General features: G+C 33.6%; 2 protein-coding genes across 5 annotated transcripts; both read left to right on the top strand.

The window, feature by feature from the left end:
• The first annotated feature begins 231 nt into the window (after positions 1 to 231).
• Positions 232 to 3432, top strand: Vha55 (V-type proton ATPase subunit Vha55). The gene is made up of 6 exons (XM_066289789.1): positions 232 to 462; positions 686 to 973; positions 1609 to 2114; positions 2170 to 2365; positions 2418 to 2560; positions 2614 to 3432. The coding sequence occupies exons 1-6, from the start codon at positions 384 to 386 to the stop codon at positions 2878 to 2880; spliced, it is 1479 nt and encodes a 492-aa protein (XP_066145886.1). The 5' UTR covers positions 232 to 383; the 3' UTR covers positions 2881 to 3432.
• Positions 3433 to 3741: 309 nt separating this feature from the next.
• mino (glycerol-3-phosphate acyltransferase mino) lies at positions 3742 to 14092 on the top strand. 4 transcript variants are annotated; one of them, XM_066302207.1, is made up of 12 exons: positions 3742 to 3863; positions 8711 to 8879; positions 8953 to 9063; positions 9336 to 9667; positions 10876 to 11109; positions 11164 to 11330; positions 11382 to 11638; positions 12346 to 12505; positions 12559 to 12743; positions 12796 to 13137; positions 13193 to 13472; positions 13526 to 14092. In XM_066302207.1, the coding sequence occupies exons 2-12, from the start codon at positions 8721 to 8723 to the stop codon at positions 13726 to 13728; spliced, it is 2430 nt and encodes an 809-aa protein (XP_066158304.1). In that variant the 5' UTR covers positions 3742 to 3863; positions 8711 to 8720; the 3' UTR covers positions 13729 to 14092. The 4 variants fall into 4 exon arrangements, with proteins under 4 accessions (XP_066158304.1, XP_066158287.1, XP_066158296.1 ...); XM_066302190.1 differs by lacking the exon at positions 3742 to 3863 and adding an exon at positions 5629 to 5894; XM_066302199.1 differs by lacking the exon at positions 3742 to 3863 and adding an exon at positions 7332 to 7834.
• Positions 14093 to 15690: the final 1598 nt, after the last annotated feature.

Here is a 15690-nt window from a genome sequence, read left to right as displayed (position 1 = left end):
AATCGAAGCCTTTGTAAGTTGATTCTGGAAAATAGACTCCATCACCTAATTTATAAACAATTTTCAAATCTGTCCGATAATCGTTGAACTCTCAGCAAATTCCTTTTCTGAACAGTCCACCAAACGGTTAGAGTTTGGATATTCTCTCCTCGAACAGTAAAAGCGCAGGTCTCAGATCATCAGTCAACGTTGTTGACTGTTGCTTAAACATAACATTCAAATCATATCACATGATAAACGTCAAGCACACGTCACGTGAAATCAACTCTTGGGTTGTCTAGCTAGCCCATCTTCCCCGTTTCAGTCGAATTTCTTTCCTTACTAACGTATAATCAAGTTTTGTGAGTTTATTTTGCGGGGCAGTAATAGGAGAAGGCATCAAGATGTCCATAACAAAACACCAAGCCGCTAGGGAACACGTCCTGGCTGTTTCCAGAGATTTTGTCTCGCAGCCAAGATTGAGTAAGTACTCCAGTGCATCAATCCCCCTTTATCCTTGACGAAACTTTTCTTGTGGGCCTTATCGGCTGAATTTCGCCCCTTTAATGAGCTAGAACACCTCGGTCAATTCCCTAATAAAAAAAATTTAATAAGGAAACTATATAATGAAGTCTTAATTAGTCATGTGACCATTCTTATGACTGCCACTCCTTGCCTTAAAATATTAAAATTTTTCATTTTCCAGCATACAAAACCGTCTCTGGTGTTAATGGACCTTTGGTCATTCTGGAGGATGTCAAATTCCCTAAATTCAATGAAATAGTGGAGCTCAAATTGGCTGATGGGACCCTTAGGTCTGGTCAGGTACTGGAAGTCAGTGGCTCTAAGGCTGTTGTACAAGTCTTTGAGGGGACATCTGGTATTGATGCAAAAAACACACTTTGTGAGTTCACAGGAGACATTTTGAGGACACCCGTGTCAGAAGACATGTTGGGGCGTGTGTTTAATGGATCAGGGAAGCCTATTGATAAAGGTAAGTGCAGTGTTGGTTAGTTTTAAGAACCTATTAAATTTATACTATACCAATTTATGTTTGTAATTTTTATATAATTTACTTTTTGAATTAATCCTTTGTTTTAAAATCACCTGATTGTTGTTAGTGTTGCAAATTTAGTCAGATGATGCTGACATTGATTATTACTGACCATATGTATTATTCCTTTAGACACACTATACCATTTTATTCTAAATTCACATATATTGTAAACCTGATACAGAAAGAGTGGTATTGTCTACAATGATGTAAAGCTAATTTAAAAATAGAGTAGGTGCAAGTCTGAAAAAAAAATAAAAATTCAATTCATAAAATATTCAAGTTTGAAGTGATAATAAGACAAGAAGTTATTGAAATTTGGAACAAACTAGTAACAATAGGTACAATTAAGTTAAATAAACAGCCATAATTTAACAAAAAAAAAACTCAGAAAATGGAGAAATAAAGAAAAATGTTAAAAATGTAAATTGAGACAAAGCTAGAAGACATATATTTTTAAGAATGTTATGGACACAATTTAAATACTGAATAGGAAAAAAGTTATATACTTAATCATTGTCACAAAATGAATACACCAAACCTCTTAACCTCAAGTTCCATTTTCTTTCCTTCAGGGCCCCCAATTTTGGCTGAGGATTACTTAGATATCCAAGGTCAACCAATCAACCCCTGGTCCCGTATCTACCCAGAGGAAATGATCCAAACTGGTATTTCTGCTATTGACGTGATGAACTCCATTGCCCGTGGTCAAAAGATCCCCATTTTCTCTGCAGCTGGGTTGCCTCACAACGAAATTGCTGCTCAAATCTGTAGGCAAGCCGGTCTGGTAAATTTACCTGGAAAATCTGTTCTCGACGATCACCAAGACAACTTTGCTATCGTTTTCGCCGCTATGGGTGTCAATATGGAAACTGCCCGATTCTTTAAACAAGATTTTGAAGAGAATGGTTCCATGGAGAACGTCTGTCTGTTCTTGAATTTGGCTAATGATCCTACCATTGAAAGAATCATTACTCCCCGTTTGGCTTTAACCGCTGCCGAATTTTTGGCCTATCAGTGCGAGAAGCATGTGTTGGTGATCTTAACCGACATGTCGTCTTACGCAGAAGCTTTGCGTGAGGTAAAATATTTGCGTCATTATATGCAAAATTGGAAATACAGGGGTGAATTTGCAGGTATCAGCTGCGAGAGAAGAAGTGCCCGGTCGTCGTGGTTTCCCTGGCTACATGTACACGGACTTGGCCACCATTTACGAACGTGCTGGACGTGTTGAGGGAAGAAATGGATCCATTACTCAGATCCCCATTTTGACTATGCCCAACGATGATATTACCCATCCAATTCCTGATTTAACTGGTTATATTACTGAAGGTCAGATTTAATTTTGTGACCTTTCTTTGTGTTTATGTATGAATTTCTTTAGGGCAAATTTATGTCGACAGGCAGTTGCACAACAGACAAATTTACCCACCAATTAACGTATTGCCTTCTCTGTCACGTTTGATGAAATCTGCCATTGGTGAAGGCATGACTAGAAAAGATCATTCCGATGTTTCTAACCAGCTGGTAAGTTTTTATGTAAATCAAAGTCCCAATATTGATTTTTTGTTTTGTCTTAGTATGCTTGCTACGCTATTGGTAAAGACGTTCAAGCTATGAAGGCCGTAGTGGGTGAAGAAGCCTTGACCCCAGACGATCTTCTTTACCTAGAATTTTTGACGAAATTTGAAAAGAACTTCATCGCACAAGGAAACTACGAGAACAGGACCGTATTCGAATCGCTGGATATTGGGTGGCAATTGCTGCGTATTTTCCCCAAGGAAATGTTGAAGCGTATCCCTGCCGCCATCCTTGCAGAGTTTTACCCAAGAGATTCGCGTCATTAATTCTCCTCTATGCGTCGATTTTGATTCGTAGGACGCGTTTATATCGAGGCTTAAAGTCTCCAATTGTATGAGATAACGTTAATAGGTAAATATATTTCTTTCACTCCCTCTTCTAGTACCCATTATACTTCATATCCTGTAACATAAGTCTTGTGCAATTCTCCGTTTTATTGTATTATACCTAAAGTTATTTCTGTTTTTAACCCAAACAAATTACATAATAGGTAATTAATGTCATTTTGTAGATATTATATTTTGATTCCACGCTATTTTACCTAGGTATATGATATAAGCTGAAGTTTGTTATATTTGTTCTACTCATTATTATAATTTTTTGATCCCGAGCATGTTTTTTGGAAACATTCCACTAAGATTTAATTTTTGTTTCAGAGGTATATATCTGGTATCGTTCAGTATTCCTATTGTAGAAACGTGAATTTTGCGTTATAAATTTCGGTGTTCAAAAAAAGCCTATATTGTTGAGTAATTAATGTTGTTAAGTTAGCAAGAAACTGTGTAAAGATGATATTGTGAATAAAACAGTTAAGAAAAGAGAGATTATTTATTTATTTATTTATTATCTGGAAAAGATATAACATACGGGTGTTCTTAGTAAATTACTCGTTTTTGAAGCGGAAAGTTAATTTTTGAACTTCCCACGTTCGTATTAGGAGGATGCGCCTAGGGTGTCACTTGACTCGCATAGTCGGCGCAATAACATGATTATGGATTGACTGAGACGAGTTCTGTTTCTTTTTAATTGTTATTGCAAAAGCGAGACGACTATATCGCGGGGTAGTAGAAAATATATAGCGGCTTTGTTTATTCCCTCTACCGCCGTCCGCCATTCAATTAATGAAACTTGAATTTGTGAGGTTGTGATCGCGCTACTTTCACCAATTTTTCGTCAAGAATCAAGATTATTATTATTTAATTTTGTCCATATTTTCCAATTTCGTGGCATATCAAGTTATTCATAAGATGTAAGTAGTTGGGTCTAAAGCTTTTTGCAGCGAAATAAGTTTCAAATCAATATACAATTTGTCCTATTTATTTTTTGGGTTTGGCTTGTGCAATAGAATAGAAATTCCTACTTAATTTACTAATTTTACAAGTTAAAATTTGAATCAGAAAATAATATAACAATACGTTTTGTTGTCATAAGTAAACTAAAATATAACATTATATATATGCTATAAATGAAACAGTAATTCTTTTTTAAAGCACAAAAGGCAATACAATCTAAACAAAACACTATTAAAAAATATCTTTCATGCATTTAGTCTGAATGATCCAATAGTAAATATATTTTCAGCTCTTGGGTCCTATAATTAATAAAATATAAAAAGTTATTATATAAATTATTAATTTCATTTTAATATTAGATCATATATTAAATATGCTTTATTTTCTCTTAAAGCTAACAGCCTTCACTTATACATTGTGAAACTAAAGTTTACTTATATTGTAAGTCAATTATTATTTATTAGTAAAATAATATTGATTTTGTTCATTTAAAACTTAAGAATGGGGAAGAAATCTCAACGGAGTGTATCTATGTATTTGTTGGCAAAATTTATATGATATGATACTTCTTCTTTCAAGATTTTAGTAGGTACTTAGCTACCATCTGGGAAATAATCAATTTCTTGCAACGGTACTATCTAATTAATTGTTATAGATAAATAAGTAGTAATACCGAAATTGTGCCGACCATGGTTAGCGCTTAAAAAGATAAGTTATGACAGTTGGAGTGAATCAATAGACCTATTGAATTAGTATTGAACTGGTGGATGCGCCAGAATATATTATTATAAGCTTTTCCTTTCTTTAAAGAGAGAACCCAAAATATATCCATACAATAACAATATGTTTTTAGGTTTATAGTTTATTATACAAGGTCTTTTAGATCTACACAGCACGTTAACGGAGTTAAAGGGGTTAAAACTTAATTGTCAATAAAATCTCTTGGAAAAATTTGCTCGTACGCTAACGGCGAATTTTTATATTTTTCTTAACTTTTTCAATCTATTATCTAAATTTTATCTAACTTGATTTTTGGTCGAATTCTGTTTGGTTTCCTCATAAATTAAGTATTTAGTAAATTTAATCATATCGACAGACCCTAGGATTCTCTTCGAGGGATCCTTTGATTCTTTTTACATTAGTTTTAAAACTTAGCCATGATGGCTTGAATGTGAGCAGATCAGGTGACATCTTTGGCATGTGATTTAGTAAATCAGAATAGAGCTGAAAGTCTATAGTTTAATAATTGCTTTGAAGATATATGGGAGCCTGACCCAACAATTGCCCTGTAGATTATCTGCTCCAATTGAAATGGAGCAACGTATTTATACCTGAGTCAAACACAATATTCAAAACACTTTTGCATCTTTAGATTTAAAAATTTCCAATAATACGTTATATTTACACATTATAAAAGATTTACGGTGATTTTGCCTATCTTTCACTTAGTGAATATGAAATAATTGAGTTGTGTGGCGCATATATTTTAGAATAAGTACAGACAAGCAGTTGAAGGATAGAAATTATCAGAAATAAACAGAGTTCCCTGAAACTTATTTTGTACCGTTTTATGTCGTTTTAAAGCTACATTTCGATAAGCCCTGCAAATTAATTACAAAATGAGAGATCATTATATTATATTATATTATATTAAACTTAATATTTTTTAAACTCAAATTTCTTCTTTTCATTACCAGTATTAGCTATCATGCATCTTTAGAATTATCCAGGTCGTGACCCTTGCCTAAGTTATCTCTTTCTTTATATTATCAAATATCAGCCTTCTTTCATCAGAAGTGCACATGGTGAATCAGTATCTTGGTGGTGTTAAAACTGATCTAACTGAAATTTAAAATGTACTTCACCCTTGGTGGGTTGCTGTGCAGCATACTTATTTTAGTTCGGACAGGATGTCTTAACACGGTTTATGGGAGCATCCAGCTTTGTTTGGTCCTTCAGTTCACTTATTTTTTGTTCTTGGTAAGAGGGTGAGTAACAATGTTAAAGGTTCATTTACCTAATAGTTTTCTTTAGTGAGGCCGTGACCATACTTAGTATAATTTTGACATCACTAAAGTTAATATGATCATGGTGCAATTATTACCGGTAAGATGTAGATTTGAAATGCTTAATATGGTGAATACGAACACGCTTAATACGAGATCACGGTTATAACGTTTAATTTATAAAATCTTGGTATGTACGAGTGATCGTTTATGGCGAGCAAATTTGCTGATGCCTTGAGTCCTGGTATTAAATAAGTTGTACAGTGTGTTCGGATTTAGATTGTTTTGACAGGAAAATTCTATTCCTTAGCCAGATAGGGAAAAACTAGCGTATATGTTAAGAACTCGATTTTTGAGAAAATATTAATGGCGAAAACTGTATTTCGATATCTTTATAGTCCACGGCGCTAGAGGGCGTTTTTCAAATTTCAGCCATTTTCTTAATTCTTCATAACTTTTTTGTTTAGCCTAATAGTGAAGTAAAATAAAAACATTCTTGAGGCTGTTTTTCGATGTGATTCCAGTGGCGTTCTTAGTTTTTTGTTACAGCGTATCGTTTTGGCAAAAACCGACATAAACTTTTTATTTTAAATGAAAATCAGTCTGCTATGCCTTCAAAAAGCTGCCCTTTTTAAACCATTTTCAATTATGCAAATATGTCTATAATTATTTTCAAAAGTAAGCGATATGTTTGAATCTTCTAAAACTTCTCCAATTACATTTAGTTCTCCAATTTCGTTATTTTCATTTAATTGTAGTGTTGTGATCTACACTTTTTAAAGCTTCCTTGTAAATTATTTTTCAATTGCTTAAACAGTCTTCTATCTGGTTGATGTTACTTGGGAAAGGTATGGATGTATAACTCATGGGCTGCTTGTGAGTTTTTGTTTGACAATATGAAACACTTTATCATGTAATATTTTTCATAGTTATGTATATTTTTTAATTGAAAATTTGGCACTCAATCGATATTAGAAATGAAAAACTTTGAAGCAAAAATTAAAACATATAAAATAAATAATGTTACTTGGACAGCTGATGCCAAAGCCGTCTACTTGAATAAACAAAAAAACTTCTAATACTTCAGTTATTTTTGAAAATAACTATAGACATACTTACATAGTTGAAAATGATTTAAAATGGACATGTTTTTGAAGTTATAGCCGACTGTGATTTTCATTTAAAATAAAAGAGTTATGTCGATTTTTGACAGAACGGTACGCTGTGACAAAAAAACAAGCACGCCACTGAAATCACATCGAAAAAGTTCCTTACGATTGTTTTTGGTTTACTTCAATATTGTTCTAAACAAAAAACTTATGAGAAATTTTCAAAATGGCCGAAATTTGAAAAACGCCTTCTAGCGCAGTGGACTGTAAAGATATCGAAATACGGTTTTTGCCATTAATATTTTCTCAAAAATCGAGCTCTTGACATGTATACTAGTTTCTCCCTATCTAGCCGGGAAATGGAATTTTTCTGTCAAAACAGTCCAAATACGAACACCATGTATTGTATTTTTAAGCCCCTACAGCACTATTTTGCATTTTCCCCACAATTATCATTTCACATACGTATTATCAGTTAATACTTAATTAGGTTTCTGGGATCAGGGCATAGATCAGAACACGGTGAGGTAAAAGTTCAAGTGGGAGAGTGAAAATATTATAAGCATGGATTTTTTACGTTTTTTTTTTGTATTCAAATACTGTATTCATTTCGAATCATCTAGTGTAACTGTTTATTAGTATTGTTTCAGTTGTGACTCGTGTAAAACAGTATTTATTTGATAACTCTATTTGGTTAAAAAAAATGAAGCTTTATTTTATTTTTCAATTACTTGGCTTTTACTCTCGTACATATTTTGGTAGTATTGCGTTAAATATATCTGGTTACCATTATATTTCGGCTGTAAAGAACTGGTGAGTTTTAGTTTTTTATTTCAAATGTGTGAACGCGATTTACGCAAGTGAAACTAGCGCTAAAACAATTATTCTTTTTCAACCTATTGTGTCTAAGCATCAAATTAGTTTCCAAGTGGGTAATTAGAAGCTTATCGCAATGTGTAATATGCAATTATTTCATAGTCCAAGCATCAGCGCTAATGGCAATACTTACCTTTTGTTCGAATTCTTTTCCCGGTTTCCATTGCAGTATGTTAATGTTCCAGATAATTATATTTATGTGTTGTTCTATGATATTTGTGCATTGTTCTACGTTATATAATACTATATGCACAATGTAGGTATATCTTACTTAAATTTTAAAATACAATTGCAGTAGGTACAGAAATACTCCACTTATATTCTATTGGGCTAAGCCACATGTTCCTCTCAAATAAAAAAATATATAAAAACAGGTCTTCTGTTAGTGTATACTCTTAAGAAAATCGCGTGATCGGTCCAAGATTTTGTGACTATTCAATGCCTAAGGATGATTTGTAGGGGTGCTCATGTTAACTGTTGTGAAATATACTTTAAGTCATAATACCTATTTGCTATTATATTCGCTAAAAGGGATTGGCTAGAAATACGAAATATTTTAAAGTGTTTTAGATGTTTTAAGTTTTTAAAGTGAAATTAAAGAGTAAGACATTTTTTTGGATCGAAAAAATAGAAGTTAAATAGTTTAATTACGCCTTAACGTTGTAATAAAAATAGAACAGTCAAAGAGGTACACCTTCTAACGTTCTGGTTGCCAAAATTCCTGCATTTGCAATACGTCTTAAAAGTTTGTAGCAACTTGTCCTGCATCATCACCACGCACACACATTGAATATTTTCTAATTTGTTTTACAGTTTGAAGAAGATGGTCGACTTCTTAACAAATCGATCGTTTCAAACGTACAACACTTACTCCTCTCGTTTAAATTGCCAGGACGAGACATTGTCTTCTTTGACGGCATTAAAAAAATATTCCCAGGAATGTAAATACCGGAGGATATTGTCTAGAGAAGCTGACGCAAGTGTAAGTACATTAACTCATTTTTGGTGAAGACTGGTTATTAACTAAATATTACAAATATTACTATTATTCATAGATTAGAGACAGACAACTCCTGCACATTAAAGAAAGCGTGCCTGAAGTACACGTGACGGAAAGAAGGCCGTTTATGGGCCTGTGTTGCCAAAATTGTACTTTGGTCAGTAGGGTGAGTATTGTGTTGAATCATATGTTGTTTTTGTTTTACGCATTCCATAAATTTATAGTCATCAAAACATAAAGAACAAAGGGCTTATTAAGTTTAACCTTTTTATTCAATATGTAATTATTTGCTTCTGTATACAATAGTTCATTCTAAAAATAAACTAACATCTATTTTTACCCACTGGAAATATTTTCCACGCAGTTTCTAAGCTGATTTAACAATTACTTAACCACAAATATTTTTCAACACCCATGGATTTCTTCTATGGCTTACAGGAATCGTTGGTAAAGAAAACCACTCAAAACGTCGCCCTTATTAATATATTGGACTATCAGACTTCGACATCACAAGGTGGACTTTTGTCTACGATATTTTCGCACCTCCATCAAGTGTCAGTACTCAAAAGATACCTTTATCCTCAAGTGGCCCATTTAGTGCTGAAAGACGACAGGGTAAAAACTGCAGTCGAAAAATCTGCCGTGCAACAATTTAAAGATTCGGATAGTAACGAGGATGAGGATTATCAGGAATTGGTGCAGAAGAACTTTGCTAGGGCGAAGAAACTTACGTTTGATATGCGGTCTACTTTGTCTGATTTTTTATTACGGTAAGAAGAATTGTGGTCAGGGTTGGAAGAGTTTGACATTGGTTTTTATGGATTGTGATTTATGGTCAGGCTTGCTCTATTTTTATTTTTAGCGAGGGCAGTGGACTGTGGTCAGAACAAGTCAAATCTAGTTACGTCCTATGGCTAAAATTAGATTACATTTAGACATTATTTTTTAAACATTTTTACAACTTACTTATTATCTTTTGTTGGTTTCTACTGTCTCATGTTCCCAGAAATTTAAGTCCAATAATTTTTCAGTTATTTAAAGTCTTAAAATTGAAAATGTCTGTGCCATATTTTTAATTTTCTATTTGAAAATTGGCATAATTAATATTTTGATTCATAAATTTCTATCCTTAATTTTAATATTTTTTTAGTTGTGGAAACCATTTCTAAAACAATTTAATTTTTTTTAACTGAAATACATCTTTAGACCTCTCCTTTGAGTTATCTGCTTGGGTTTAGGAATGAAATAATTTTTTCTATGAGTACGAAGATATTGATTAATTTAGGGACGAAACGGCGAATGCCATATTTCTGCCAAGAATGATAAACCGCTATCGGCTCTGGTGCCATTTCTGATTAGTTGCATAAACTTTCAATCACTTCTTGCCAATATGGGCAATATAATTTTCTCTGAAACAAGTTTCTTATTTAATATTAAACTTTACATGTGTTAATTCCAGTGTGGTTTGCTTCTTTACTGAGTACTTTCATTCAACTGAAGAAAAGAGAAATTACAAATTTGCAAAAGTGTTCTTGGACGTAGTTTCTTATTACATGTATGCGAACATGACATAGATTAGATTATCTCGATTGAAAAATGATCGGATATCAGTATCGATCGCGAATGTAGTAAATTAGCTAACAAAGTTTGCTGGAAAACTTTCAATAGAATTAGAGAGAATTATCGGTAAAAAACGAAAAATCACAAGGAACATTTCTATTTACCGATTCTTACACTTATTTTGGATAACTTCCTAGTTATTGAAGATGAAACACTTTAAGTTTTCAAACCAAAAATGCGATTTTAAAACATTCTTTTTGTTTCTTGCCTGGCTATGAAACACTTTACATTTGAATGTAAACTTTTGACATTTTCTCACATGTTTTAATCAAGAATCATTAATAAAGCCACTATGGCCAAAAATTAGTCCAACTATCATTGAAGAGATATCAAATATAAGTCGTAATTCCTTGCGCAGGTTCACCTCGTGGATTTTATACAAACTCCTACCATGCTTCCTCACTTCAGTTGCAGTTCATCCTGGCCAAGTGAAGATGCTAAGTGAAGCATCAAAAACTAATCTTCCTCTTATATTTCTGCCTTTGCATCGTTCCCATTTAGACTATATCCTCCTTTCCTTTATTTTGCTAAACAACAACATTCGTTCTCCTTTAGTGGCCGCTGGCGACAATCTAAGAATTCCTTTCTTTGGGTGAGTTTTCATACAGCATTACTGGAAGAATTTTATTTTCAAAATTGGATTTAGGTCTCTTTTGAGAGGTTTGGGAGCTTTTTTCATTAAACGTCGCATAGATCCAGTGATGGGCCGTAAGGACTATGTGTACAAAGCTGTTTTGCATACATACATGAACTTATGCCTTAGGGCCGGGCATAACATCGAATTTTTCTTGGAAGGAGGACGCACAAGGACAGGTAGCAACACCTTCAGTTAAATCTTGAAGTAGTCTAGAATGTCTATGTTAGGAAAACCTTGTATGCCAAAATATGGAGTTCTAAGCGTGATTGTGGAAACTTTTATGGATGGAACAATAGAAGATGCTTTATTAGTGCCTGTGAGCATTAATTACGAAAGGCTGATCGATGGGAACTTTATTAAGGAGCAGCTGGGACAGCCAAAAAAGTTGGAGACTTTTGGGGATGCCTTAAAGGGAATTTGGCACGTGTTGAACAGCAACTACGGCATGATGAGGGTCGATTTTAATCAGCCTTTTTCGTTAAGAGTAAGTTGAAATAGAATGAGGATTTTTTTGTCAAGTGGTTAATTTTATATATTGCTTGCATAAATGAGAAAATTCTGTAAAATTATAAGGTAAAATTATTAGATCCATATATGCCTACATTGTTCTTATTCGCGTGCGGAAAAAAGCATCTTGTCACATTGATTGAGCATGACAGAGTCAACATACTTTCACCATATTTTCAAGAAATATTGTTTTAAGTTAAAACAAATCTTTTGTAAATAAATCGACAGCATACAATAAAATACCACATACGTCCACTAGGTGCTGTTACAGTATCCGTTTTCATTTTTAGACTTCGCTCCTGATGTCGTTTTTTTTGTAAAAAATTCGTATTGTAACAAATCGCCTGCTGGACTTGTAATTTAAGTTATTTATTTCAGCACATTGTGAAATTACTATAATCCTCTGAGTAATCTAAAGTATCGGACCTGTTGCGTGAAATATTCAAACATACGACAAAAAAAGGTTTGCTATTATAAAAATAACGTGGATTTTGAATATCCTATTTGCGTGGTCACTCTACATCCAATTAAAATGCTAGTAAAAATCATACAAACGGATACGAGCTTTTCCGTAAAACTTAACTCTACAGATTAAAAAAGTTTGTACAGTATTTGTTCTGTATTTCGGAAAATTTTGCAATGATTTTAAAGTTTAATAATTAATATTGCATTTTATTCATTCAGGAACTGATTGACACCTTCAACTTAAACACGAAAACCTCCAAACCTAATAACAACCGCGTCTTGAGGTCAAATCCTTCCACTAACAGTTTATATGGCACCGACGTGGTTTCAGATGAACACAAAAGCTTGGTTGAAAACATTTCCAAACATGTCATTTACGGTACTTTACAATCACCCGAAGCTGAATAATATGCTTACGAAGGATTATTGCAGATTGCACTCAGTCTACTTCGATAATGTCCACAAATGCTTTGGCTTTCATTTTCCTTTCAAAGTTCCGCAATGGAGCCTCTTTGGAGATGTTGGTTGCCGCGTTGGAAGAGCTTAAAAAGGACTTGAAATCTTCAAACAGAGATGTAGGGTTTTCTGGGGATTCTGTTGATGTCATCAATTATGCTGTAAATTGTTTTAGATCTACTTTTGGTCCAATATTATTTGAATATTTTGCAGGTTCATTTATTAGGCCCAGGCCTAGTGAAAAAAGAGAAACAGAATAATGAAGATATAATCAAACCCATAGCGATTCTTCCCAACGTCATTGAACTTTCGTATTATAGTAACAGTGTTGTGCCTTATTACGCATTGGAATCTGTACTTGCTCTAGCAGTTACTCATTGCATTTCCACAAAACAAGGATCCATCATAAGTCAAAACAATTTAATGGAAAACGCTTTAGAACTGTGTTCAATTTTCCAGTACGAATTTTTGTTTTGCAAACCTTGTCAAAGCCTAGAACAGACTATTATGGCCTGCATAGATGACCTTTCTGTGAATAAAGGAATATTTGTAACAGTATGTATTGTAGTCTGTCGAGGTTAAGAGGCCGATATAATTGTTGATTTTTTAGGAGCAAGAAAGTAATGATTTTGTGATGCGAAGCAGAAAAATCGCCGCTCAGTTTGATGACGAAGAAGATGAAGTGCTTCAGAAACAGTATCAGGTTGATTTGGAGAAATTAGACACTGTCAAGCATCTGGCGAACATTTTAATGCCTCTCTTGGAAACTTATTCTATTACCGGTAAAACATTGGATAAACTGGTACAGAAAGAATTGTTGGAAAATGAGCTTATTGAAGAGGTATTGGAAGATATGAAATTCGAACTGGGGCAAGGGAATATTAAATACGGTGAGTAGCCTTTGTTGTATAGATTGATTAATTTTCTAAGAATTTGATTTCAGATGAAGCAGTATCAGTAGATTCAATTAAAAATGCCTTGAAATTGTACCAGAATTGGGAAGTCTTGGAATGTCGACAAGAGTTTAGACTGAGGCTGTATTGTCTCAAAGAGGCTGTTGATAACTCTGAAAGCGTTAAGATTTTTTACCATAAAGTTAACAAATACCGGACTTACGATTCCTCCATAAAACAGAATTCAAGTTAATAAAATGTCAACTAATTTATGGGATCTGCTTAGTTAAGTTATATATATAAGGCTTTCTAAGTGAGTAAAAGATATCTCTTGAATTCATTTTCATTTCGTATTTAATTATGTTATTGCCAAAATACAATAGAGAGATTTTTAGTTTATGAAAAGTGCATATTGTACAAGTTCTAAGTTTTATAAACTTAAACGTTCTTGTTCTGTAATGAGAAATCCCAGAAATTATTTTTAGGTTATAAATCTTTAAGTACATGCGTACTGTAAATTTGTACATTTTATATGGAACGTTTTGCTACTGTTTGATTAGTTTTATAATAAAAATACGGGTCTGTGATACTGATAAATAAATCCTTTTTACTAAAAATCATTTTTTCAATAATGACTCCGACACTCCGTAAAGTTTAGCCGGTCATACATTTTACTTAGTTGCAATTCTCATACATTTAAACCTGTTACTTCATTAATGAGGATGAACATTCTTAAAAATAGAGTATTAATTAATACGTAAGTTCTACAGACTTTGAAAATAATTTACTTTTTGTTATATTAAAATCAGACTTAACAGAGCACAGTTAATTATTGAAGCTAATAATTATTTTTACGGATTTGCTCTTCAAGATAACTCAAAATTGTGTCAGGTTTAAGCGCTGAAATCCACATCCTTTTTCTACATCGCAAATCATCAGTATTAGGTACACCATGCTCTTAAACCAGAGGCCATAAAAAGCGGCCCCATTTCCCGTCTTTCCGGGAAAAAGAGTTTCCGAAACTAAGCAGCCATCGCGCGCTATCTAAACGGGTCGTCTTAAGTATCGCTTACGCTAAAGGACCGTAAGGTGTCGTTAAGGAAGGACAATTCGGGTACCGTTTATCTGCTAAATGAGCCACAACAAGTAACAAACGGCCGTTTTCGTGCTGTCTGAGCGAGCGCGTTTTTTTATCGGCCGCGCAATCCGACCGGAAAATGAATACGGTCCCGCGGTGACAAAAGGGCGCTCCATCATTTCTGGAGATATGGCCGCCATTAGAGATGCATAGATGTGGAGCCGTAGCGGATTTTATTGTTATTGGCGCAAATGATTCGGCAAATTGCCGCCCAATCGTGCCAACGTTTTTGGGAGATCTAATTTGGTCCTTGGAAGCAAATCGATATATACTTGAAATTATTCGAAGTGTTCGAATATTATCTTGTCTAATATATATGTACATAGAATCTCTTATCACGTTTTAAAAATATTTTACAAAAATTATTTATATTTACAGTTGTAATCCTCTATTTAATATCTAAAATAAAATTAAATCCTACATAGTAAAAACTGTTCTGTCCAAATTGGTGAATCTAAATTATTGGCGTGAACCTATGGATTCCGACATAATAATAATAATAATAGTTTGTTGGTGTCAATATACACTACAGTATTTATAAAAGTGCAAATACAACAATAAAATAAAATGATTAACACTCATGTGTTTGTTCAATATAGAAACCTTTACATTTTGGAGCACTGTAGAAAGCTTCTAAAAATAATAGTTCTTTGACCCTTTCCTTAAATTTACGATATTGTAAATGTTTAACGGATATAGAAGTTTGTGAAAAAAGTCTATGGGAAGGCACTCAGAGGCATCCCTATATCTCCGCAGTCGGTGATACACTGGCACTACATTGTTTGTTAAGAATGTTGTGCTCATACATGTTCCCATGCTCCTGTGCCCGAATGGTTCTTTTACAAGTACAGCTTTCTAAAGTCTTATACCAAAATCTTTTATTTTATTTATGTACAGATTCTTACATTGCGATACTATGTGTATGCACTATGTAAATCCAAGGTCCAAGCAAGTTCTCAAGTATGTTTGAATCCCACCTGCATCAGATGGAAAACTGCAAAAATCCTATGGTCAGTGTCCGGCTAGTTCAGAAATAATACACTATGGTGAAATCATACGTGATTACGATAAGAGCCA

This window comes from Euwallacea fornicatus, chromosome 1 (genome assembly GCF_040115645.1).
Source record: "Euwallacea fornicatus isolate EFF26 chromosome 1, ASM4011564v1, whole genome shotgun sequence".
Taxonomy (NCBI): domain Eukaryota; kingdom Metazoa; phylum Arthropoda; class Insecta; order Coleoptera; family Curculionidae; genus Euwallacea; species Euwallacea fornicatus.
Note: the sequence above shows the minus strand (reverse complement) of the source record. Positions and strands in the feature narration are given on the sequence as shown.

Excerpts from the sequence above, each read along its gene's own strand:
- Vha55 (XM_066289789.1), top strand. The coding sequence starts at position 384 with ATGTCCATAACAAAACACCAAGCCGCTAGGGAACACGTCCTGGCTGTT. Across the intron at positions 2,115-2,169 it reads ACGCAGAAGCTTTGCGTGAG|GTATCAGCTGCGAGAGAAGA; the intron begins GTAAAATATTTG and ends GTGAATTTGCAG. Across the intron at positions 2,561-2,613 it reads CCGATGTTTCTAACCAGCTG|TATGCTTGCTACGCTATTGG; the intron begins GTAAGTTTTTAT and ends GTTTTGTCTTAG.
- mino (XM_066302180.1), top strand. The coding sequence starts at position 8,017 with ATGGCAATACTTACCTTTTGTTCGAATTCTTTTCCCGGTTTCCATTGC. Across the intron at positions 11,110-11,163 it reads CTAAGAATTCCTTTCTTTGG|GTCTCTTTTGAGAGGTTTGG; the intron begins GTGAGTTTTCAT and ends AATTGGATTTAG. Across the intron at positions 11,639-12,345 it reads ATCAGCCTTTTTCGTTAAGA|GAACTGATTGACACCTTCAA; the intron begins GTAAGTTGAAAT and ends TTATTCATTCAG.